Consider the following 26675-nt stretch of genomic DNA (forward strand, 5'->3'; position numbering starts at 1 on the left):
TCTAACCTTCTGATCAGCAAGTCCTAGGCTCTGTTGTTTAACCCACAGCGCCACCCACGTCCCAAAGTAGGGGTGCCCAATTCCCAAGCGTGATCACGTTAAGATTCAGAAGGTTGTGAAGGCACAGTACCTCTCAGAGTACTTCTTGGCGGAGTAACACCCAAAGCAAAGGTCAAAATCTTCACACACGTTGCAGTTCATGCGCTGCCCAACGATAATGCCCTGGCAGTGGTCGCAGGCATATTCCATGTTGACCATGTCATGGTTTGCCTCATGGCCTTCGGGTCTCACTCCGCCTACATGGAATGCAAAGCGACAGCAACGGGTGTTCAAAGCAGCCACCGTTCGTTCAATCTCTACACCACTCTTGCAGCAGAACTGTTGAATAAAGCTGTTTCCTAAACCTTTGCTGCCTAGTACCTTCCAGATGTTTTGGACTACAGCTCCCATCAGCCTCAGCCAGCACAGGGGCGTAAGCTGTAGTGGCAAACATCTGGAGGGCACCAGGTTGGCAAAGGCTGATATGTTCCGACTTCTCTTTCTTAAACAGGGTTAAAAATAACCCTTTGGGGTGCACACTCAGTGTCTTTGCATGGGTAAAAAGCCAGAAGGTTCAGAGTCCTTGCTGGTAGGACTTTTGAATGGCAAAAAAAATGAGATGTTTTGCTTGCATGGAAAATGCCCTGCTGGATGTGACCAAAGACACATTTAGGTTCCATCAGCAGCCTGTTGGGTGTCTCCAGGAAACTTGTGAGAGACGAAAAAGCAGCACTTCTTCCCCACTGCGTCTGGTATTCTGAAGTTTACTGCTTTGGGCCATGGAGGTTCCATTTAAGTATCATGACCTGGAGAGGCCAAAGCTCCAGTTCAAAGCCTGTCTTTGACACTTCTGGGTCCCCCTGAAGCAGAGAAATGGGGAGCCGGTGGCCCTCCAGATATCACTAGAATGCAGCTCCCATCAGCCCCAGCCTGTATGGCCAAGGGTCAGGGATGATGGGAGTTGTAGTCCAGCAACATGGAGGGCCACAGCTTCCTTATCACTGCCCAAAAACACAAATAAGCTTGGGTTGATGCGAGTTGGGAGTTTAGAGAATAGCTAGAGAGCTGCAGGTTCCGCATTCTTGCCCCCAGAAATAGAAAGAGGAGAGAGTGAAGGGAAAGGAAGGGAGTAGATAACTTGAAGTCCCTCTTCTCTGCTGGGAAAACAGGCCAGTAGTAGTTGATGAATGTGCTGGGAATCCACATAACATCAGTCCATCTATACACATACATACCACTACCTGCAAATTATAGTATTTCCATGTTTTACGCCCTACTCCTCCTTTTTCTTGTGTGGACAATATTGCCTGTTTCAAAATTCAGAAAACTGGTGTCATTTTTTCTTTTTTAAGTTAATGCAAAAGGATCTCCTTGGATGTCTACTCTTTTTTAAAAAAAGGAAAAGAAAGATGTTAAACTACCGAAAACTCAGCACCCCCCTTTGAAGAAGAAACGATGCCATTTCTGGCTAACCGGCTTACCCAAAAAGCACGTTTTGCAAAGATCCATGTCGTTGCACTGCAAGCAGCGGTAACGATGCCAAGGAGCGATCTCATCGCACCCGTCACAGGATATGTCCACGTGTAACAGGTCGCAGTAGCGGGCAATGAACATGTGCATCTGGAACGAGACATGGAAACGCTTTTCATGGGCTTGCTTTGCAGAAAACTTTAAACCATAAAATGCCACCATCTTGGCTCTGCCCACTGCAGGTCCAACTCAAGAGCCATCATCTGTAGCATGGGCAGATCAATATATTTCTGATAGAAATTGTTGAATTGTTGAATTCTTAAATGCGTATTTTTAATGGGCATTTTGCTTTGTTCTTTGAGCTTTGAACAGTACTGCAAAATCCAGAAAAGTGCAAAACCCGAGAGGTAACTGTGTTCCAAGCCACAATTAACTTCAGGAGGTGCAGCATCAGGTCATTCCACATCAGAATATACAAGAAAATTAATTCCATGCAAGCTACAATGCCTCTAGATCAGGCATGTCTTACAGCTCAATCGTGGGGCGCCCTTGGTCGATCGTTCCCCCCCCCCCCAAAAAAAGCTAAAAAAACTTTGGGTCTTCCTTGCCCAAAAAAGCGCAACAACTTTGGGTCTTCCTCCCCAAAAATCCAATGGTTAGATCACTGCCAGTTATTTTATAGTGGGAGTAGATCGCTGTCTCTTGGGAGTTGGACATGCCTGCTCTAGATAATGGAGCAGGAACTGGGAAGAAAGCCCATCACAGGGAAACATCAGGTGGGAAGAACATGAGTTTTGCGAAGCCTGGAGGGCTTTGGAAAGAAAGCAGATGGATGCAGAATTGCTTCTCGGAGTTTTGCGCTCTCTCTCTCTCTCTCTCTCTGCACAAACCGCACTCTCAATTAATGCCAAGAGAGAACTTGGTTTCAGCCCCAAGGAGGCTTCTGCTTCTAAGAGCCAATTCAGGTGCAGCCTACAGTAATATTCTGAAGTAGTATCATGAGCATATACAACTCTTCCAGCTACAAACAAAGCTGGTTACACACTCCCCGTACCCCCAGATTCAAAGCTATCCTGTGAGCAATATTTTGGAACTTAGAAGTACCTAGCATGCACATTCTGAGTTCCCAACTCCATCCGCCTATCAGTGTTTTCAGCCAATGACTAAAATGTGTTTTTTAGTCATGCTGCTGGTTCATTAAAGTAGCTCTGCGAAAGGGTTTTAAACCAGCTGAATATATATTTTAATGCATTTCCAGGATTCTCCTCCGCCCTGCCCCCCGGCCCCCATTTTGAAAGTTTCACAATGATAATGATATACTAATGTTGTTATATGGTTGTTTTTAATTTGCTGGCTTGGGTGGATTTGACCCCAAAAGGCATCTTATAAATATTTAAATGCATAGATAAAATAAAAGGCAAATCAAAAATTGACAGCTAGCTAAAAAGCAGTGGGAAAATGAAACATAAAAATGCCTTCTGAATCCCAAATGGTTGGTGGAGGGGGAGATTGCAAACTCCCAGGGCCACTGGGTGGACTTCATAGCTCAGCAGGTTTGAAGGAGCATCTTCCAAAGCCAATGTCAGCCATCTGCCTTCTTGTGTTCAGGATACATCCTCCCTTTACCCCATCCCACAATGTCATCTCCAGTTCTCGGAGTAGAGTCCTTGGGCCTCTCGTACGTGCCGCCCCAACCCCTGCCAGCTACAATATGCCCATCCATGCCTGCCCACTCCACCAGCTCTGCCTCCACCTGCTCTACCTCTTGAGCCCTTCCACCAAACCCAGACAAAAAGTTTTCATTCTAATGACCTTCCTCTGCTTCTCTGGATCAGCCTGGCTTATCTTGTCGCACCAGCTTTCAAAGACTCCTTCTTGACACTCGTCCATCCACTCGGAGTTCTGCTTGTAGTCTGCGAGTTCCTCTTCCTCGCTCCACTGGCTAGGAACAAAGGCACAAAATTAAATGCTTTCTACTTAGAACGGCAGGACCAAAACAATGGGGGAAGAGGGGCTGCAGTGTTTAATGGATTAAAAGTCATTTGATTCAAGTAGAAAGAGGCCTCAGGTTAATATGCTTCCAATATCTTAACTGCAGCCTGACCCTGGTGTTCCAGATTAAGAGCCGAAGAGAAGAATTGTTCAGTGAGTCAAACCACAATTATGCAAGTTAATTTCATTAATGCACAGGACTGCCCCTGCCCCTTCAATCTGGAGAATGTGGCAAGCCTGGAAGCTTGGAGGGCGTGGGGCAGGGACATCTCTTCTACAGTCCCGCTGCTCTTTTGAGGGTCTCCATCTCAGAAACGCAACAAGCATAGGTCAATGCGTGGTCAGGGACAAGATCCTGCAACTTAGGGAGAATGGAAGGGCCCTGAGAACACTGCACCACTGAGGAAGTCCTTTCAGTGGTAATGCCCTGGTTTGTGGGATGCCCTCACCAGACAGGCCCACTTAGTGCTCTGCTGTCAACCTTTCAGCACCAAGGGAAGAGCTTTTCATTTCCCCACATTCCAGCACTTCTAAAAACTGTTTTCTGTTGTTGTTTTGCTATTTAATGTTTTATCTCTATATTCTATTTTTTAAAACTCAAGTCAACTGTTTTTCACACTTTCACATGAGCACATTTGTTAATGGGTGGCACAGAAAAACTTGGTGCACTCCCGTTTGTTTTCATAATTAGCACAAGCACTAAACCTATCAATTTAACCCTCTTTAGGATGCCTATTAAAATTAATGCTTTAAAAATAATTTGGTCTTCTTCCAAAGAATCTCTGTGCCTGCTCTAAGTGTCCCCCATTGAATTATCTGAGGCCAGTAAGAGGGGTTTTTTCGGTGCTAGCACCATAGTTATGGAACAGCCTCCCCAGGGAGGTTTGCCCAATGCCAGCTTATTTCCAGCAACACCCAGGTCTTTTAAATAGCTGGTGCAGTATGACCTTCTATGTGTTTAAATCTGTGTTCTAACTTTGGAGGAGCAAGGATGCAGGTTTTGATTTCATGGTTTTATGACCTAATTTGCATTTCCAATGTATTTAGAATTATTTCCTGTTAAACCACAAAGAGAACTTTATGCTGCGCTGGAACAGCATACAAATGCCATTAATAAACAAAGTTTTAAAAAGTGGGCTACTCAAATGCCTAGCCCTACCAGAAACTCACAACCCCTACCAGCCATAGGAACAAATGTGGAATCCTGCAATGCAGGCAGTTGATATATTAATGCAAACAACAAACATCTCAGTCTCAAAACACTTCAAACACTAGGCTCCCCCACTAAGGGAAAAAAGAAAAACAAGGCATCTGTATTTTTTTAGAGAAAGCCAGCTCTTGTAAGAAACAGTAACTGCTTTGGGAAATATCTTTATTTTGCATTATTTATTCACTCGTCAGATTTCTATCCCACCTTTCAGCCAAGATCCCCTCGAGGCAGTTCTGGGCAATTCCTACAAATGCACAAGAGACTTCCCAGCCAAAATTATTTCACAGACTTTCAAAGAATCAGACTTGGAAAGGATCCCAAGGGCGACGTAGTCCAACCCCCTGCACTGCAGGAATCTCAACACGCAGTCTCCCATCCAATTTGTAACCATACCAGACCCTGCTTAGCTTTGCAAATGTGCTAGTCATTTTGTTGCGGCACCGATAGGAGTGTCAAAGCAAAACAAACCCAGGTACTTGTCCCAACTTACCAAACTATGCTGTCATGTGTACTTATGTTCTCTCGTGACATGTTGATAAGGAGGTGTGGCAGCTGTATATCAACAAAGAAGGAAAGGTCACTTGGCTCCCAACCCATGTCCAAGAGGTGAAGGAGAGACGTCTGCACGCAGGACAAGGCAGGGAGCAACGATCTAAACGAACAGGGAAGACAAACCAGGGCAGCGCAATTAAAACACAGAGGAGCTGCAAGGTTGCAGGTGGCAAAAGCGAAGGAGAAGGGACAAATGGCCTTAATTTCCTTTTGGGGATAAAGGGGGCTATGACCAAAGGAGACAACATGATGGAATTTGTACATAGTGTGGAGGGAAGCAACATTGGAAACAACCTGATTTTTCTCCCTTGTTCATAATACAGAGCCTTTCCTGTGGCTGCTCCCCTACTGTGGAATTCCTTCCCAAGAGACATCAAACTGACTCCTCCTTCCCCTTGTTATCCTTCTGCCAGCAGGCTAAGCAAGACCTTCCTCTTCAGACAGGCCTTTGAATACTAAGGTGCAGACGAAGACTGACCACTGGGCTGCTGTCAGGGCAAACTGCATTTAAATTGCTGGTTTTAAATGTGTTTTATTAGTTTGCTTTTGTAACTTTGTGTTTTATAAAGTTTTTAACGGCTTTGAGCTGCCTTGAGTCCCAACTTGGGAGAAAGGCAGGATATAAATACCATAATAAGTAATAAATGATGCTCAGAGTGATGCAATAAAATTGATTGATAGTAAGTTATGGGCAGACAATAGGATGTACTCTTCACACAACACCAGGGACAATTACCATGGTGGTTGGAGTAAAGGAGCCTTACAAAAAAAATAAAGGATCTTGTATGCTTTAAGAGAAAGAAAGAAAGAGGGAGGTCCATACTTCTCATCGAGGTCGTTAAATCCTTTCAGAGCGTTGACCAAAAAGAGAAGAAGCTGGTAGTAAGATTCCCGTATTTCCCGGTGCAGCTCAGTCCCACAGCCTTCCAAGTGTGCAAAATAGCTGGAAAAGAAGATATATAGGCTTTTGAATTGCATTTTATAGGCCTGCCATTGTGTAATACGTCCCAACAACAATAGCTACTTCAATCTACCATTGCAATGACACCAGAGAGGGGCAATGAGAAGAACCAAAACAAAGGATTGAATGTGGGTGGGGGAATACATAACTTGACCTATTCCCAAGATCATCCATTAAAATATGACCGTGCTAAGTGTATGACAGGTTATCTGTATTTAAAAAAAATATTAATTAAATATGCTGGCCTCGGGTACCCCCATCAAAGGTGTAGGCCATACTAAGAATGATGGACCAATGGCTTGATTGGACGCATTCCGCTCTCTGCTAACCTGAGCTAAAAATGAGCAACTGCCTATGCCTGAAGTGCAGCTTCCCACATGTCTTACTTTGTGAAGTCTTTTTGGCAAGCCAGGAGTTCCAGCAGGAAGATGATGCAAGGTGGGGTGAAGCAGTGAGGCTGGCTGAGGGATTCTAGGCACTGGAGGATCATCTTCAGCACTTCCAAGATGCTTTTGGCTTGCGCTTTCCTCAAAGCAAGGACTTTCAGAACACTAGGAGAAACACACACACTTTCCTATTAAACCTTTTCCTGCATTGGCACAAGGGGACGGTGCATTAACCCACACCAATGAGCTTCTCCGTCAACAGAGAACTGGTGATGTCAAGAAGCCTGACAAAGTGGCAAGTGGTGGGTATTTATCGAGCAGGACAAAATGTGGCAGCAATGCGATGACAACACGCTACATGGCTTTATGGTTTGTTATAACAAATTATCTCTTTCAGCTTCTGCCTTCTGGAAGAAGGTATAGGGTTATAAAGGCCAGGACTAGCCGCTTGAGAAACAGTTTCTACGCAAATGCAAATCTGGTTCTAAACGCAGCATAAGGGATCTCTATAGTGTAGTGTATTTTAAAATGGGGTTTCAGAGTTTTTAGGGGTTTTTGAATGTTTTATGTAGTGTAGTAGTAGTTTTATGTAGTTGTAGTTTTATGTAGTTTTGTAGTAGTTTTATGTAGTTTTTCAATTTCATCGTTCTGCATGGGACAATGACAATAAAGATATTGTATATCGTATATATCGTATAACATGGTTTCCTGATATATACACAAAAGCAAGAAACGCTGTCACGTACACTCGCCCACCGGGATGGAATTCTAAACTCAAGAATACATTTCTATACTTTTTTGTACTGCTTAATATACGTAACCCCTGGGCAGTTTACGTAAAGTGTTAGAACCAAAAACAAATACTTCTCACAAAACATTCACTGCTGAGCACATATTCTGAGGCAAAACACACCTTGTGCCATACTGCGGTTCCTCATATCTGATTGGCCACTGTGAGAACAGGATGCTCAACTAGATTGGCCATTGGACTGATCAAGCCGGGCTCTTCTTATGCTCTCACAGTATCCTATTGTTCAGCAATAAGCACCACAGGCCAAGAGGTAGGAGCCAAACAAGCAAATCTCAAACGCCCCTTGAGGTTTTTCTGGAGCCTCTATTTTATGGTTTTTCTTTTACCCTGAGTTTTACCGGTGGATCTGGCTCACCTTTCATGAGAAAGAGATTGGTCCTTAATGAAGTCCAAGGTGTGTTTCAGGATGGGGTATTTCTCCTTAATGCTGGGCACAGGCTTGGACTCCTCCATGGAGCGGAAGGAGAGGAGCCGGAGCCTCCCGCGGCTGAATGGAGGCTTCCGAGTGGGAGTGGAGGGAGGGGACAAGGCATCTTCTTGCTCTGACAAGTTACTCTCAAGGGATTTGCTTTGGGACGCAGGAGACACTTCTGTCTGCGGCGAGTCTGGCACCTGCTTCCTCTTTGAGCTGGAGGCTGTGGCCTGACCTGCCTCTGGGAAAACAAAACCAGTCACTCCAGAGACTGGGGAAGAATCTGATGCTTGGAAATCCGCTTCGACAACAGAGCTCGTCCTCCGACGTCTGTCTCTGTGGCATCGCCCATAGTCCTCTGCGTGATCCGAGTCGTGGCCTTCTGCCTTGGTCCGTGCAGGCAGAAAACTGAGCAAGAGGTGACTTTTCTGGATGCACTGTTGCGCTGCAATAGAAAGGCAACAAGCTCATCATGAGAGCGGTGCAATGGGGCTCCTCCTGCTCTGTGCATCTCATATCAACAGATGAAATGTTAAGTATTTTATAAGTGCATGGCCTACCTTACAGCTCTCGCTGTAATAATAATAATAATAATAATTTATTATTTGTACCCTGCCCATCTGGCTGGGTTTCCCCAGCCACTCTGGGCGGCTTCCACAAAGACCAAAAATACACTAAGATATCACACATTAAAAACTTCCCTGAACAAGGCTGCCTTAAGATGTCTTCTGAATGTCAGGTAGTTGTTTATCTCTTTGACATCTCATGGGAGGGCGTTCCACAGGGCGGGCGCCACTACCGAGAAGGCAATGAGGGAACCGCCAGAAGGCTCTTGGCACTGGACCTCAGCATCTGGGCAGAACGATGGGGGTGGAGACGCTCCTTCAGGTATACTGGGCCGAGGCCGTTTAGGGCTTTAAAGGTCAACACCAACACTTTGAATTGTGCTCGGAAACGTACTGGGAGCCAATGTAGTGTGAGCACTTCCTGCCTCGGATGCCAGGGGGTGATATTGATCGATGTGGCTGTCTGCCACCCATGGGAAAAGCAAGAGGAGCAAAGAGAGGCAGAAGCACAATGACACTTACCAAGGGTCTCCGGGTTCACCTCGCTCACCTCAGCAGCCTGCTTCTCCTCCCCATCATTTCCCTGGTTCACGAGGAACTTCTGTTTCATTTCTAGCTGTAGAAATACACATATTTTTTAAAGAGTTTAAAGTACTTTCAAAATTTGCCAAGGTGTCCCTGGTGGATGGAGGGGGTAGGGGGACAGCACATTTGATGCTACTTAAATGAACTCAGGTGCTTAAAATAATCTTTTAGAGGGATTTCTCTGCACAGAAATGCTGAGATTGACTCAGGAAATGAGGAACAAATGGGGGAAATTGTATAGCAGCCATTTTCTGGGCCCCAGGGTAAAGAGAGGAAATCTTACCATCCATATTCTGATCCCGTCGGCCAGGGAATATACTTGTGCAAACTCTTCGCCCAAAGGTGTTTTGCCTCCACTGTTGACTGTGGGGAAAGGAAGAAAAGAAGAGACTTCTAAGCCATCTTGAAGGTGTAACAAAAGAACTGCGGAGGCCACAGTGGACCTCTGCCACCACCTCAAATCAATAAAAGAAACGTGGTTGTCTTAGGGCCAGTTTATACGAACAATGGAACTGAGGGCCAAAAATCTCCCTGGACTGGATCAACTTCAGCCTGCAGGTGGAAGATCAAATGTTTGATGACTGCATAGCTGCAGAGGGTAAGGGTGGAGTGGGAAACAATCTGCCCAGCTCACAGAAACTTTGACAAAGAGAATAGCTCTCTGAAACATTTTTCTATACACAGGGGACATTGGTCCCCACCTACCATACAGCATGGAGTGGTTTGCCACTTGTTTCTGCTGCTTGTATAAAATGGCACCCTAGGCTCACTTTTGTATAAAAATACTTCCATAGAGACAGTGTCATAAAATATCAGGGTGGTGTACAACTAAAACACCATCTAGGGCAATACAAATGATTATTCAATTGACTGGCTAATCAATTTAAACAGCTGCAAAGGCCTGGCAGCATAAAGAGATCTCTGAGAGATGCCTGAAAGTCAAAAGCAGGGGTGCCTGCCCCACCTCTGCTCCACATCACGGGGCCAGTGACACTAAATGCCCAACTTTCAGCGGAGGTCAGTCAGGCCTCTGGAACACCCAAAGGGAAACTCAACTCGCCCTGATTTTTTCCACGTGTGTTGTTCAAACAAAGGGGCTGTAGGTTTTTCACATGTACATAAAATTGATGCTAGCAAAGTTGTAAATATTATTTAGAAAGAATGGACAAGCCACACTTTTACAATTGAATCATGTAAATATGAGCAGTCGTCTTCACTGTGAATGTATGTTCACTAAGGTAGGAGTTACCATATTTCTGAAGCTTCCCATACAAATCTGGAGAGAGATAGACCAGAGCAGCAAATGTAGACTGGACAGCTTGATCAATAGTGGAACCAGCAACTATATCAGTCTTTGGGGCCTGTTTTTTACATGCCTGTACGAGTCCTTTGAAAAGCTCAGAATTTGGCCCACAGAACTCCTGGGCAGAGTCTGACTTTGCGAAGTCAAGGAGAAAATTATGACAGTTGTTGGCATGAGAGTTTGTGGCCTGAAAAGAAGATTAGAAGAGATTTAGCTGGTAACAGTACACTCTGGTTTAGTGTTACAAGAATGAGCCTTGTCTGCCCTGTACCTGGGCTCACACACTTTCTCCCTTTCCTCTCTGACATAGTCACAAAGAGACAAGAATTTTCTGTTTCATTTTATATTAACCATAGTTTAGTGTGTCATCTGAACCCTAAACTGTGATTAGTGAGAACAACCCAACTTTGATTAAACTGTTTGAAGGTGGCTTTGCTTCTACTAACCATAGTTAAGATTAACCACATTTTGTCTGGGATTGATGACAAAACAAGTTGTCGTTAATCAGAAGCTTCCGGGTGTAGTTAAATCGTTCAGTTAAGTTGTATTGAAGAGAGACTGCTAAGTTGAAAGAAAGGAAGGCCATATTTGATGTGACTGGAAGGGAGTAATCAAGCTATGTTACAGGTAAGAAAACATTTGGAGACATCGAGAATCTTGGAAAATGCAACAAATCATGCTGTAGAAGCTTCAAAGAGAAATGAAGATTAAGCAGTTGTGCAGCAAAGCTGATGGTGTGAAATAAGGCGACAGCAAAGGGGTCTAACTGCACATGTCAAATAGTGTTGCTTTAATGATGCTTTATGACCAAATAAACTAATGTAATGAAGGGAAGGGTTTGATTGTTTTACACTTCTATACCTATGTGTACACTGTGTTTAATTCCTTGGTAGAGACTTCCACATAGGGGGTTCTACACTGCACGTGCAATCAATAAACGTTATTGAATTCTTCATCTTTTTATTATTGACCCACAGTAAGGGAATCTCCTGACTTCCCCCACACTAAAGTCGTCACAGTTGGACTAGAGGAGAAGCAAGATAAGATGTGAGCCTGGAGAAAAGCTAGGGCTGCACTCAGTAATGCCAAACTATGATTTAGCTTTCCGCTTTAATCGAAAGAAACAGATCCCTAAAGGAGCAGGTGTGCAATCAGGTGCTTCTGGATCCAGCTTTGTCACTGGAGGCCCAGGGAGTCTCAGTGGCTTGAAGCACCTTTTACTAGCTGTACTCGGTACAACAGCTTTTACCATTCCTGCGCCAGGAGGGCTTGACCATGGTAGTTCAGGCACTGGTAGCTTCAAGACTGGATTCCAGCAAAGTACTCTATTGTGCAGCTTCCCTTGTATGACCTGGAAACTGCAGTTGATGTAGAATGCTGCAGCACAGTTGTTTATAGGAGCAGGACCCTGTCAGCATGCAACTCCTCAGCTCAGAGGTCTGTATTGGTTCCTGATTTCTTATTGGGCCGCGTTCGAGGTGTTACTATTGGTATATAAAGCCCTTAACGGCTTGGGACCACTTTACTCACACCATGTATGCTTAACCAATCACTTTGATCTGTGGAAGTGGCACTGTTAAAGGTGCCAAAACTCATTTCACAGTGGTGAGAAATCGATCTTTTATTGTGGCAACACCCACATTTCGGAACTCTCTGCCTATGGACATCAGGCAGGTGCCTTCACTGTACTCTTTTTGGTACCTGCTGAAAACATTTTAGTTTAGGCAAGCGTACCCAGACATGTAAATTGTTGATATGTTTTAATCTTTAAAAAAAAAACACCAACCCTGTTAATTATAATAATTTCAGTATGTTTGATTTGTCTTTACTGTTAATGTTAATATTAATATTTGGTGCATACCACTTAGAGGTTTTATTATATGCAAACAGGAAATAAATTGTTAAATAAATAGAATAAGATAAAAAAAGGAGCAGGCTACTCAAGATGCCCTCCTCTACAGCTCCACTAAAATCTCCTGCAGTTACCACACAGTAGCCCAACAACCGTTGTGCCAGCAATAAACCTGCTTGGTGACCAGAGATCAAATGAAATATATCCTCATCATGTTTCTGCCCCACCCCATCCTTAGCCCTGGTCACTCTTCCACTGTGATCTCTGGTCATAGCTACCTGTGTTGGGGTAACACCTGGAGGTGGTCATCTGACTACTGTACAATATCAGCTGAGGAAGCATTGAAGAGAAGCAGAAGGGCTGAAGTGTTCCATGCATTAGTGCGACTAGATTCAGGAAGTTGGCTGAAATACCTCTTTATCTTCCTGCGGCGTTTGGCTACGCTCTCTAGCTCCCAGTTTTTGCTCAGAACGCATCTGATGCCTGAAGACCGGCTTCCACAGAGGAGAGTTAAGAACAGACACCACTTTTGCAGGAGACAATTCTATTTCATTTCCTGCCTCTGGGGAAGGAAAAAAGAAAGGCAGTGATATTAGCAAAGTAAAGGCTATACACCTGTTATATTAAGCATCTTAAATTTCTAGCCTCATAACCTTTAAATCAATGGAAAGTGAAAAGGAAATAAAATACAGAAGCCAGCCTTGTGGATTTTACAATATGATGTAGGCACTCTTTCTAGGGCTCAAAATATGCATATAATGTTCTTGCTTTTGGTTGTTTTAGATCACACGTTTTTAAAAGTCACCTTCAATTATTAGGGGAAGGGGAGAAACAGGGTACACACTTATTTATTTTACTGTGCAGGTAGCCAGATGAAGGAAAGTAAAATTGGCTAAAGGGATTCAGTCAAAAGTCATCTAAACCTGGGGTTCCAATATCAAAGTTTCACATGCTACTCAGTGCGGTGGCTAGAGGAAGAACAACTGTGAATTGCTCTGAGCTTTTTGAAGTTAAGAATGGTATGTACGTAAACCTAATGAACAAATAAATCACCAGGAAAGCATTGGAGACTGAAGACAACTACGTTGACTCAGTTTATAGCAAAACAAACCCCTCCTTCCCCTTCCTTGCAACTCATAAAAGATCCTCGCCACAGCTCCACACCCTGAACACATTTCAAGTAATGCTTGAACTCAACGCACCTCGTTGGGATTTCAGCACCATGCTCTGAGAAGCCAGGCGCCCCATGAGCCTGGCCACAAGAAGATGCAGGTCCAGGCCCCACGAAACTTCCACATCTGGCAAGCCATATGCAGTGACGGAGAATTTGTAGCCCCACTCGTTATTACTGCTGTCGGAGTGAAAGAGAAACTGCAGCCGAGGGCCAGCCTTAAAGGTCACTTTCTACAGAGCAACAAAACAGGTGAGGTTTTTGCCAAGTGTCACATGACAGGAAGTCACAGCAGGGCTATGAATGATAACCCAACATTCCTCCATCGTGCTCGCAGCTCTTACACACACCCACACACAACACACCTCCCCAGCCAAATGAAATGCAGCGTCTTTTTATTAGGTGAAAGAAACCTTGGGAAGTTTTGACGGAAGGATGCAATGCAATACTTCCTATTTCAAGAGTTTTGCAAAAAGCCTGGCAGTGTGTTTGATTCTAAGGAATGGATAAAGCAAATACCATCGGATAGTGAAACTTCAGTTCAGAAACCTGTGTAGCCCTGCCTGTCAGGAAAATGACACTGCCCAGCTGGAATGAAGGCTTTAACCCCCTTCAAGCGATAGGAAATACTTTCTTGCAATTGTGAGTTCATACAAGTCTTCAGTACAGGGATGACCAACTTGTGGCTCTCCTGACATTGGAGGACTACAATTCCTATCATTCACTGACAATGCTGGCGGGAGCTGATGGGAGTTGCAGTCCAGCAACATTTAGAGCAGTGGTGGTATCCTAGCCGGGGGGGGGGGATTGTCGGGGGGGCGCGCTAAGAGGCAAGAAGGTGGCAGGATGGTGGTGCAGGTGCAAATAGCTATCAGTCTTTGAAAAGCTAGTTTCTCTGGCTCAAGTTCATCCATTTTGTTGACTTAATTAAACTAAATAGTTTGAATAAATGTGCAAGTACTTGTTACTCTGTTGAATTTGATTGTGTTATTATCTTCCTTAGTGTGTCATGCAAACCGATGTGGGGGTGGGTTGCACAAGGGATGAGTTTATGGAACCAAGTCGGGGTTGACAAAAAAAAAAAAAAGAATTTGGCAATTGCTGATCTAGTGGGTCACACATTGGCCACTCCTGCTTTAGGAGCATGTTGTGAAGCAAGATTTAATGCTGTCCCCAAAAGGCAATGTTCTTCATCTCTCTTAAATAACAAGGTATGTGGTTCTCCATAAAGAGCCTCCCAGTGCAGTTGCAAGAAAAGCCAGGAACAACTGAATGTGGTGCCACCGCGGTGGGTTTTTGCATGACACAGAAGTCTTGCTCGCTCTCAGTATTTGGAAGCCACTCACCTTGGGCCACTTGTCTGTGCCAACTTTGGTATCGTAGCGAGTTTTTCCACCTTTGGCGTCAGTAAATTCCAGGTAATCGTACCTATGAAGATGTGTTTGTGCAGCATTAAAAGAACAGAATTTCTCTAACTGGTGAGTTCTGGCAACCTTTGGGGGCCTAACTGGGACAGCTCAGATGCACAGCTAGGCACTGAAGAGACGTGCAGAATAATCCTGAAGGTGTGGCATTGAGGGAGCGCCCCTGCCTAGCTAGACCTTCCCAGGAATGCAAGGGGCTGGGCTAACAGATGTATGAGTGAGCCTTCAGCAATGGGGCCAAAAGAGAGGTGCTAACATGGAAGTCACACCCAAGATGAAAACTGCTGCAAGGTTACCTCCGCTCTGTTTCACATCTTTCGTCAAACTCCACCTCGAAGTAAGTTGCCCCCGGACAAAGGAAGATGGTGACATCGTGGCAGTTGTTTTCGTAGTTATGTGGGGATTCTGCAGCCCATGTCCGCAGCACCACCGGCTGCTCCTGCTGCCAACTCTCCATGCCCACCTGGCACAAATAATAATAATGATAATAATAAACCATTATAAAAGGAGCCAAGGGTGATTCGGCTCCCCAGATGCCAATCCAGGAAAAGGAAGTCCTGAAATAACCAGGTGTCTGGTGCACATCTGGAAGCTTAATCCAGAGGTAAACGGACAACATGAAAACTGGTATCTCTAAAGCATTTTTGACACGGATGTTGGCTAGGATTTCAATAGCCTAGAAAGGAAGAACACTGAAAATAATCTGCATTTGCCTGTGGGGTGTAAGAAACTATGGAAAATTACGCACATAAACTGAAGAGTTTCCTGGGGGAAGGAGGATCCAAAATATTACTATGCCATCTCATGGGGTTTTATTTCTCAAGATTCACTACCCACGCCGGCTTGGGAAATATGGATGTCTTGGTTTGTACTGGTGTGTTACCACTTCCCTTTCTCATTGTTCACTGCTTGTTTGCTTTGTATATGGCATGATCTAATACTCTACCTACTGCAGTTTGGGGCTGTTAATAATGTCAATTAAGAAAAGAAAAGAAAAACACTGAACGACTGGATCCCTTGGTAGCACTAGGAAGGCCTACCTAGATAGATATTTCTAGGCATGGTATCTGCATGCGCCAGGACTTGAAGGCCTCAGATTCTACAGAAGTGTTTGCATTACTCAAACTTGGGCCCCTTTCTCAACACCCATCTTTCGCATGACTTAACAGAGGAAGAGTTAATTTTCATTTCATTCTTATCCTACTTTACACAGAAAATGCACTTGACGTGGTTAAAAGCAGAGTTCATATTGTGCACTGAAAGCATCAGCACCTTTCCCGAGGCTACCTTATTTGGGCCATCTCCTGGCTCTGCAGACAGGTCATTCAGTAGCTTTGTCAAAATGCTGACATCCTGCAGGAGGGTACGATGAGGAATGTCTAAAGTGCAGAAGTCCTGCAGGAAGGTCATCTGGGGAAGGACAAAAGGTGCCCTGTTAGAATTACAGGTTGTTTTTTAAAATAGATCAAGAAAACCCACCCACAGCTGTCGTAAGCATCCCATAAGTTCACTCACCAGCTGGCGGGCTACCATGGAAAAGACAGAGTTGCTCAGTTTTTCCACTATTGTTCTCCCACTGTGTTGGGACAGGAGCGACTCTAAAATTGTCCTGACGCTCCGCAGGAACTGCTGCACATCTAGACAGGAAAGAGCAAAAGATGGCTTACTAAACGATGCGGAGTATCCTTCCCCAGCGTGTTGCTCTCCGGGTTTTTTGAAGTACAATTCCCGTCAGCACATTTGGGATTTTTTACAGAAAAGGTAAGTTAAGAGGCCGCTCCTGGTCGGATACTTACATTTTGTAAGGATTTCTACGGCAAGGCTCTTGGGTGCTGGATCACTGCCCTTAAGTTGCAAGTAGCACCAGGAAAGGAGGCTGCCCTGGACAGACCAGAATAAGGACGAGAGCACAGGACCCGTGTCTTGCTGGGCAACGCCCATCATCAACATTTCGCACTGCGGAATGCAAAAAGTTTCACGTCGTCAGAAATGCTGGCCTTGAGCGACTTAAAATAGGGTGGTTAAGCTTTTGCAGACTGGGCAGCCTTTGGGGGGGGGGCATATGTCAGTGGTGGGTAAGAGCAACCCACACCATTTTTACCTTTGCACAGTAGGCTGGTTTCCACACACACAGAAGTCTCTGTCCTCAATGCTCTCTATCCTCCAACCAGGCAAACAAGAGGCATTCTCAGAGTTCAAAGACATATTTCAGCCAGGCACAAACACTCAAGGCAGGTGGTGGACCTTGGGAAGTGTCCCAAAGGCTAGATAGGGAGGCTTGGTGGCCAGGGACAGGGAGAAGGGTGCATTTTGGTCCCCGGGTCCAAGGTTTCCCACTTCTCTAACACACTGTTTTAATTACCCTGCTTTTCTATTATTTGCTTAGGTGTTTGCCTGTTGGTTTTTGGATTTCTTTTCTTTTAAGACTTGGGCTTGCCCAAACTGTTGTAAACTGGGGACGAGGGGTGGTCAGCAAACTGCCCTGGTAGCTGTTATGGCTGGGGAAAGGCGGTCTATAAAGAAAAAGAACAGCAGTGATGTATTGCCATAATAGGTAGAAACCAAAAGGAAGACACTGGATATGGCCGGGGTGGGGGCGCAGATAAGAAAAAAAATAAATTAACACGTGAGGAATGATCTTAATAAAACATTAACAGCTGTTTAGGCTGTAAGTGTCAAGGTGCAGCTTATGCAAAGCCACATATTCACAGACTTAAGAAGTTACCCAATAACTTGGGTAAAAAGGTAAAGGTAAAGGTACCCCTGCCCGTACGGGCCAGTCTTGACAGACTCTAGGGTTGTGTGCTCATCTCACTCTAGAGGCCAGGAGCCAGCGCTGTCCGCAGACACTTCCGGGTCACGTGGCCAGCATGACGAAGCTGCTCTGGCGAACCAGCACCAGAGCAGCACACGGAACGCCGTTTACCTTCCTGCTAGAAAGCGGTACCTATTTATCTACTTGCACTTAAGAGTGCTTTCGAACTGCTAGGTGGGCAGGAGCTGGGACCGAACGACGGGAGCTCACCCCACCGCGGGGATTCGAACCGCCGACCATGCGATCGGCAAGTCCAAGGCGCTGAGGTTTTACCCACAGCGCCACCCGCGTCCCAAACAATAACTTGGGTAAATAGTTGAAATAGATGAATAGATGAAATAGTAAATAGATGAAATAGCGGAAGAACGTTGCCTCAGGAGAGTGAGGAAAATTCTCAGGGATGATTCACACCCTGGCGGGCACTTTCTTTATCTCCTGTCCTCAGACAGAAGATATAGAAGCATGATTAGTCGCACCAACAGAGTAAAGAACAGCTTCTATTCATGGGCTGTTAGGCTGCTGAATGAAAAGATAACAACAGGGCAACTGACTTTCGGGTTTGGTGAGTGTGCGTCAGTAAACAAGGGGAATTAAGACTAAGAGAGCTGAGTGGGGGGTGCTCATGTAATCTCACTGTATACAAGTTGTACAAGTGACAATAAAGTATTTCAATTCAATTCAGTACTAAATTGATCCATCTCACTCAGTACAGTGGTACCTCGGGTTAAGTACTTAATTCGTTCCGGAGGTCCGTTCTTAACCTGAAACTGTCCTTAACCTGAAGCACTACTTTAGCTAATGGGGCCTCCTGCTGCTGCCGCGCTGCTGGAGAACGATTTCTGTTCTTATCCTGAAGCAAAGTTCTTAACCTGAAGCATTATTTCTGGGTTAGAAGAGTCTGTAATCTGAAGCGTATGTAACCTGAGGTACCACTGTACTGTCAAGAATGACTAGCAAGGGAGATTCCCAACTCTGCCTGGAGATGCTGGGGAATGAATCAGGGATGTTCTGCATGCAAGGCAGGTGCTCTACCGCTCAGCTACGACCCTTGGCTGTACTTTATCCAGTCCTGAGGACTTTGCTGATAAATAAAAGTTTAGCCGTTCCACATGCAAGAACTACCCCAAAGACCAACCAGAAGCACTACCTCTCTCGATGTCACTGCCAGGAGCGTTTCTGTCACCGCAAGCACTTTATCCACATCAACATCTGCAGAAGGTCCTTTGTCTGGCAACAAGAGGAGCCCACCTGGATCCTGGTCACTGTCAAAGAACAGACATTTTCACAGCATGGGTCTTAAAGGCACCCCAGACGCAACCCATTCCAGACTGCAGAATCCATCCGCTTCAATATCCCAACCTTCAAGCAGAGCAAATGTCATCTCCCTACCCCCCACTCCTTATGGTTGCAGATATCGGGGTCGTACCCTTCTAACTTCTCCTCACTACAGATCCACCGCAATTAGTGCCCCTTAAGTTAACTGCTTCCACGCTCCTTCTTTAAAAAGAAAACTGGAACATTGCATTATTAGTAAAACTAACTTGTTTCTCCAGAAACTACTCAAGGAAACAGATCTTTAAAATGGACACTGCTTATATTGTTTGATTATTCATTTGTTAAACTTGTACCCCACCTTTTTTAAAAGAAGCTCAAGGGGGTGTACATGGTTCTTCCACTCATTTAATCCCAACAACAACCCTGTGAGGTAGGCTAGGCTGAGAGGCAGGGAATGTCCTCCAAGGTCACACCCAGAGAGCTTCATGGCCAGGTGGGGGACTTGGACCTGGGTCTCTCAGGTCATATAATCTGACACTCTAACCAGTGGAATTTGAAATTTCAAAATAAAATACAACTATTGGGGGCGGGGGGTATTCAGAGTTGATGTACTAAAATAAGTAAATTCACTTCAGTTACTTAACCGCTGATTTCAGTGAGTCTCCTCTGAGTATGATACTGGATATCACCCAGTCTCTTTTTTCCCTATCCTGCAACTATTAAGCTTGTTTTCTTAAAATCAAATAACTCTGTTGTCTAATAAGAGTACAGTGGTACCTTGGTTCTCGAACTTAATCTGTTCCGGGAGCCCGTTCCGACTGCTGAAACTGTTCAAAAACCAAGGCACGGCTTCCGATTGCCTGTAGGAGCTTCCTGCACTCAAGTGGAAGCCGCGTTGGACGTTCAGCTTCCGGAAAACGTTCGCATACTGAAACACTTACTTCTGGGTTTGCAGTGTTCGGGATCCGATTTGTTCGACCACTGAGCCATTCGGGAACCAAGGTACCACTGTATTGGCAAAATTCTCAATTTATCCCATGCCATTTGGTCTCAATTCTAAGGTGTTTTTTGTCTGCTACTTTACAATAATCTCCGAAGCGTTGATTGATTCTAAAGACCTGAGTGGGACTTACTCCCAGGTAAGCGCGTATCAGATTGCAGCCAAAGTTGCTTACCTGAAATATGCACAGAGGGATTTGAAAGTAAGATGGACAGATGCCTTGTGTTCCTGCTCTGTTATGTTTTTCTGGAAAAAAGAAAAAGCTTGATTTTAAAAAGAAAAAGCTCACACATTTCCCCCTCATGTAAAATATGTTAAGGGTGGGGCAAGGTTTGTGGCAGCATGACATTTTGATAGCCTGTATCAGAAAGTGATCGGAGAGTTCAACGTAAACTGAGAAGATCTGAGTTCAAATGCTAACCAACCATGATGCTCTCCAAGGCTACATTTCTATATGCACAACACTGAAACAAGTGTCACTAAACCCTGCAGGACTTACTTCTTAGCAGATTATGCAGGTGACAGAGCTCTGAATGGCGGTGCTGCACTCTGGGCCTAACCTACCTCACAAGATTGTTGTGTGGATATAAAGTAATGGGGAGGTGATGTACTAAGTTCCTTGCAGGGTGGAGAGGATAAAAATGTAGTCAGCTTGCTAAAGGTGGTCCACAGGGGTTTTGCAGAGAGAAAGCAAAAGTTAAGGGTCTGTACTAAGATTTCTATGTCCACAACATACCAACATTGCAAAAAGCTGCTCCCGCCGGGTGTGTCTGTGGGGGAAAAAGACGGCTGCTCCGTTCAGCAATGTGTTATTCACTTCCTGCTTCAAGGTCTTCAGTGATGGGGACTCGCTGTCGCTGTCTACAACTGCTCGTAAAAAAAATGCAAAGAGAGATTTCTGCTTAACTAAGAGCAACCTGAATCTCATTTCCTTACCTGCATTCCTAAACTTTTGCATGAAATTCCAATGCCGCACAGCACTTTACAGTGGCTGGGCTCTACCACCAGGCTATGCTAACCCCCCCCCTTTATTAATGGAAAAGATGGGTTTTGAGGCAACGGGGTGGCGGGCTGAAGTGAGGAGATCACCTTCACACAGATGCTTGTAGAGTTCTTCTGCTGCTTCTGCGCTGTCAGACGTTTTGCTCTGAGCAGCTTCCTGAGTCTTTGCAGCTTTGTTATCCGATGTGAGCACTGAAAAGCAGCTCTGGAGAAGCCGCAGCAACATGGCTTGGGCATCAATGCACTCTTCTCTTGAGCTAGGGTGGGAGGAAAGGTCACAACCCTGATGTAGTAAAAATCCATTCACAACCCCGTGTGCAACACTGTCATGAACGACCAATTGGAGGCAGGCAAAATAATGTGATTCTCATCCCATCCTACAAGTGGGTTTCAATGCAGGAGCAAGAAAGGTGCAGTAGACGCTCGGGTTGCGAACGTGGTCCGTGCAGGATGCACGTTCACAACCCACAGCATTCGCAACCTGCATCTGCGCACGCGCGAGTTGCGATTCAGCGCTTCTACGCATGAGCAAAACCCGATTTAGCGCTTCTGTGCATGCGCGACTGCCGAAACCAGGAGGTAACCCGTTCCGGTACTTCCGGGTTTCGGCGGTCCGCAACCCGAAAAAAAGTAACCTGAAGTGGCTGTAACCCGAGGTATGATTGTAGAAGAAAGCTCTACGCTAAACTTCACCAACCGGGCTGGGGTGGACGTGTCTCAGATGTTTTGAACGACTCCCATCAGCCCCCAGACAGCAAAGTCACGGCTTGCACTCTCACTGTGGACAGCTTCTCCCAAGAGTCCATCAAGATGTTTAAAGCTGAACAAATGCCTCCATATTGCATAGCTAAGAGAGTCAAATGCCTCCAGAAGGTGTTATCATTAAATCCTTTGATGGAAGAAGACTACCAAAAGGCTCCCCACCTGCACTCAATACACAGAATCCTAGAACTGCAAAGTTGGATGGGACCCCAAGGGCCATCTAATCCAAACCTCTGCTATGCAGGAGCCACAGCTAAAGAATCCCTTACAGGTGGCCATCCAAACTCTGCTTGAGCCTGACTTGTTTTTAGGAGGTAATTTAATTATTGTTTGATTTTATACCAATGCTATATATTTGATGTTAAGGGACGCGGGTGGTGCTGTGGGTTAAACCACAGAGCCTAGGACTTGCCGATCAGAAGGTTGGCGGTTCGAATCCCCGTGACGGGGTTAGCTCCCGTTGCTCGGTCCCTGCTCCTGCCAACCTAGCAGTTCAAAAGCACATCAAAGTGCAAGTAGATAAATAGGTACCACTCCGGCAGGAAGATAAACGGTGTTTCCGTGTGCTGCTCTGGTTCGCCAGAAGCGGCTTAGTCATGCTAGCCACATGACCCAGAAGCTGTATGCTGGCTCCCTCGGCCAATAAAGCGAGAGGAGCGCTGCAACCCCAGAGTTGGCCACGACTGGGCCTAATGGTCAGGGGTCCCTTCACCTTTACTATATATTTGATGTTACCTGCCCTGAGCCCAGACTCAGCCGGGGAGGTTTATTTTTTTATATTTATTTATTTAAAAACCTCCAACGACAGAGAGTGTGCCACCTTCTGTCAAGCAGCTCTTACTGTCAAGGAAGTTCCTTCCAGCTCCACAATTCTACGATTCTACGAAAGTTCCTCCAAATGTTTAGTTGGAATCCCCTTCCTTGTCATTTGAACCCATTGGTTCAGGTCTTCCCCTCTGGAGCAGGAGAAAACAAGCTTGCTCCATCTTCCATGTAAAAACCTCTCAGGTATTTAAAGATGGCTCTCACATCATCTTTCAACTCCTCAATTCTCCAGGCTAAACAACTCCCTCAACTGTTCCACATAAGGCCCAATTTTCAGACCCTTTATCATCTTGGTCTTCCTTCCTCTGCACACACTCCAGCTGCGGTGCCCAGAACTGGCCAGTTTCCATAAGACTCATATCAGTACATGTGTCCAGTATAAACTACAGTACATACAAGGCTTCTATTTAACAGCAGCATTGAGTCTGTTGGTAACTTATTACTCTCTATTACAGTGGTGCCTCGCAAGACGAAATTAATCCGTTCCGCGAGTCTCTTCGTCTTGCGGTTTTTTCGTCTTGCGAAGCACGGCTATTAGCGGCTATTAACGGCTTAGCGGCTTTAAGAAAAAGGAAACAAACTCGCAAGAACTCGCAAGACGTTTCGTCTTGCGAAGCAAGCCCATAGGGAAATTCGTCTTGCGGAACGACTCAAAAAACGGAAAACTCTTTCGTCTAGTGAGTTTTTCGTCTTGCGAGGCATTCGTCTTGCGGGGCACCACTGTACTCTGTTCCTTCACCATAACTAGCAATATGCCTGCTAGTGTCTATATGGATGCATCTGGTGAGACCTAATGCTAAGCACCAGGGCCTGGAATAATGAGTTTGTTTGTACAAGCCACACAGGCAGGCAATGACCGAAACTTCTGCCCATCACCAATACACGCCACAGCACCAAAGACTCAGCATTCAGCCAGCTTCATTTAGTTTCAACTAGTTGTAAATGATGGGAGAGGGACTTACTTTTGGTGAAGTTTACTATAGAAATTCCAGAAAAGCTTTAAATCCAGGCCCGCAAAGTCAAGGTATGACCTGTAGCGCAGACCGCTTGCCTTCTTCTGAACCTAGAAATAAAATAATTATATTTTTTAAAGCTGGAAAAAGAAATAAATTCATGGAGGATAAGGAACAACGATGTGAATTTCCTCCCAAAAAAATCTGCACTGGATTAGCTTTCTGGGGGGGGGGGGGAGCAGGATAATTTTCAGTTTGCATCAGGTATCTTTCTGATGCCCTAAAGATCCCCAATTTTGGGAGGCAAACAAGCACAAGTGCAACATGGAGAGGCTGCTGTGGCCAGCATGTGTAGACACACGCCTATTCTATTGACTATGAGAGAACACTTCTCTCAAGCCTAATTTCAGAGGGAGGGAATAGAAATTTGAAGGCCTGGGGGGTGGGAATTGGAAATGCTTCGAGAGGAGATTCCCAAAGGTTCTCCGTATTTTCCTCGCTTTTCACATATCTGGTGGGGGAAGGAGACTGCTTGCAGGCATCATGGCAGACATCTATATGAGCACTGCTGGCCACGCCTGCCCTAGAGAATAACCTAATTTAGCCTTTAGAATACGGTCCAGCCTATGGAGAGAAGAGGCAGCAGCAGGCAGCGTAAAACCTACCAAATCCTGTGCAAGCTGCTGGATGAAGCACAGAGTCTTCAGCAGGAGTGTCATCCCACAAACGATGTCACCGCTGGGCTTGCCACACTCCAGGCAGCACTTGCTTCTGTTGGGCTCTGAAGACATGGACCGAAGGTAGCCGAAGACGCTCAAGCCTTGCACCCCGAGCCTCTCGGCTTTGTCTTGCCTTGTGCACAAGAACTTCACCATCAGATACTGAAAACGGGGAAGGGACATCATGACCAAATCATTTTATTTTTTTTAATTAAAAGTGCCAGCCCTGGCGACTATGCACCTTGTGTCCGAAGTCAAAAGATACAAAAGTTGGGACTGCAAGATGAATGTAGACAGCTGCCATTATGCAGAGTCAGACATACTGGCATGGGCTCACTCCACCCCCTGCCCACCAGAAGACTAGCCATGAGGGAGTGCGGCCTGCGAGGGCTGGAAAAGCCCCCCCCCCCCCCCGCTATATGGTCATGACTGGAGGAACTGGGCTGAAGTTTTACCTTGGAAATTCTGCACTGCTGCATTTTGACTTCCATTTCATCCCATTCCTCTTCCATTTCAAACCAGCCAACGGGATCTTCCTCTCCCAGTTCGTCTCGTGGAGTGCTGCTCCTACAAGTGTTTAATTTGATTTTTTTACATACATATATACAGTGGTACCTTGGTTTTCAAATGTCATCCATTCCAGAAGACCGTTCAACTTCCGAAACGTTCAAAAACTGAAGACTCAATACGAAAGCCTCAAAACACACAGAAAACTCAAACAGGAAGCCAGCTCAGAAGTTCAACTTCCAAGGCGCATTTGAAAACAGAAGCATCTGCTTCTTGGTTTTTGGCAATTGAGTTCCGAAACGTTCATCAACAGAGACATTCGGAAACCGAGGTACCACTGTGTGTGTGTGTGTAACAAAATTGTATTAAATTAATTTGTAATAATTTGGAAAATTTATAAAAAGAATTTAAAAAGAAACAGGCCACTGGGGTTGTGGGTTCGGATCCTGAGCATTATCAAGCCAAAGAAAGCTGCTGTGGTTTGAGTTTCAAGGTAGGGTAATAGACCAATATCGGAGCATACACAGAAAAATTCAGGTTCAACCATCTGCACCGTCAGTTAAAAGAATCAGGTGGCAGCTGAGAGGTTGCATTTACCTGGCTTTTAAGAAGTGCCGGAAATCTTCTAGCTTCCATCTGTCATAGCTCTCGAATCTCTTGAAGTGCTCCTCTGCGTGAAATTTCTCTGAAGCGGAGTTGTAAGCAAACACCAACCCACACCGGGCCCCAATCGCTCCCCTCCGCACCTAGGAGAATAATGAAGCTCTAACCATGTACAGAGAAAGCAATTTCATTCATACCCGGAAAGCTGAACAGAAGAACCCTTACCTTTATTCTGATTTGTGTGACCTGAAAGGCTGATTCAGTTCCGGTCGAAAGAATGACACTGGCCTGTCTCTTTCCAGTCTCAGTAAGGAAACCTTTGAACAAAACAGCAAGACTTGAAATTTATGGAGAATGTTCAGGACGATGCACGTTTGGGCTCTGGATTGGTCAAACCAGGGGAAGAGGCCTAACACTGATGCACTGTTTGGTTACAACAAGGCATGTGTCTGGAAGCACCTTTCTGCCCAACCACCCCCCTGCCAGAAGTAGAGGTGGCTATCCCCAATTCATCATGTCACACGCTGGATGAAGGTTTTCAAACAGGCTCACAGAACCTGCATGTACCTGCTTCACTATCCAACTGAGGATTTTAAGTGAGCTCCCGGACCCAGTTTTATCCCTCAATGCCCAGGTAGCAGCTATGCCTTTGCCCAATGTGTCAGTTGGACACACTTCAGGAGGGGCCACATCCGGTCATGATTACACATGCCCCAATTACACTGAGACTGGATTACTTCCACTCATTCAGAACTCCATGGTGAGATTGCTTACTGGGCCCAGGGATTTGCAGCAGGTGATTTCTCTTTTCTACTTGCTGCAATGACCTCCAGCTTATTTCCAGGCTCAGTTAATGCCCCAAATGGCGTGGGATGCCTAAAAAGGAACAGGTCCTACCACAAGCCTGTCTGTTCTCGTGAGACGCCCTGTTGTAAATCCCGTCGCCATCAGGAATTCAACTGGCAAATGACTTGCTATAAGAGTTTTCCATATTCTTGTACCTAGAGTGTAAAACATGTTGCTCTGCTCCCCCTTCAGCTGCTGTGCATCTGCTTTTCTGCCCAATTCCCTGCTGCCAGGCTGCTTTATACTATATGTTATCTCCTGCTATGCATAAGTTAGTTTGTTTTAAATTGTTACTGTCTAGTTTCTTATGTAAGCTACCTTCCATACCTCCATTTGAGGAAGAAAGGGAAGATACAAAAGGCAAGATAAAATGTAAGAAATATGTGATTGGAATCAACGCGAGCCCTTACCATCCCCTGTCCATGGCTCTATAAGGAGATTTTCAGGACCTGATTTGTCTTCCTTTCCTTTGACATCACAGGCCTGCAGCGTCAGCCTCAGGGGAGTTCCTGGAGACGGCAATAGACAAGTCTGTCAACAACACAGAGAAGCACCCCACTCACGGCATCCCCTATACTTTTCAATTTGAGGATGGGATTAGGAAACATAGTGCTCCTCTGTGAATAAACAGTTT

The 26675-nt window shown here is 45.3% G+C and overlaps 1 protein-coding gene across 2 annotated transcripts in view; it reads right to left on the bottom strand.

The window, feature by feature from the left end:
- Positions 1–26675, bottom strand: part of ZZEF1 (zinc finger ZZ-type and EF-hand domain containing 1) — a 75943-nt gene that overhangs the window by 30068 nt on the left and 19200 nt on the right. For both annotated transcript variants that reach the window (XM_080982716.1, XM_080982717.1), the window contains exons 9-35: positions 26452–26550; positions 25421–25512; positions 25190–25338; positions 24541–24652; positions 24032–24247; positions 23376–23476; positions 20914–21083; positions 20561–20691; positions 20000–20070; positions 18697–18811; positions 16531–16690; positions 16250–16371; positions 16022–16144; positions 15031–15197; positions 14657–14738; positions 13342–13543; positions 12553–12701; positions 10234–10474; positions 9268–9347; positions 8922–9015; positions 7777–8278; positions 6611–6775; positions 6087–6206; positions 5202–5363; positions 3322–3451; positions 1521–1659; positions 131–296 (exon numbers count right to left, since the gene is read on the bottom strand). In XM_080982716.1, the coding sequence (XP_080838842.1) occupies positions 131–296; positions 1521–1659; positions 3322–3451; positions 5202–5363; positions 6087–6206; positions 6611–6775; positions 7777–8278; positions 8922–9015; positions 9268–9347; positions 10234–10474; positions 12553–12701; positions 13342–13543; positions 14657–14738; positions 15031–15197; positions 16022–16144; positions 16250–16371; positions 16531–16690; positions 18697–18811; positions 20000–20070; positions 20561–20691; positions 20914–21083; positions 23376–23476; positions 24032–24247; positions 24541–24652; positions 25190–25338; positions 25421–25512; positions 26452–26550 (4060 nt within the window). The remainder of the gene's footprint in view (positions 1–130; positions 297–1520; positions 1660–3321; positions 3452–5201; positions 5364–6086; positions 6207–6610; positions 6776–7776; positions 8279–8921; positions 9016–9267; positions 9348–10233; positions 10475–12552; positions 12702–13341; positions 13544–14656; positions 14739–15030; positions 15198–16021; positions 16145–16249; positions 16372–16530; positions 16691–18696; positions 18812–19999; positions 20071–20560; positions 20692–20913; positions 21084–23375; positions 23477–24031; positions 24248–24540; positions 24653–25189; positions 25339–25420; positions 25513–26451; positions 26551–26675) is intronic.

This window comes from Podarcis pityusensis (assembly GCF_964106645.2).
Source record: "Podarcis pityusensis genome assembly, chromosome: 15".
NCBI lineage: Eukaryota > Metazoa > Chordata > Lepidosauria > Squamata > Lacertidae > Podarcis > Podarcis pityusensis.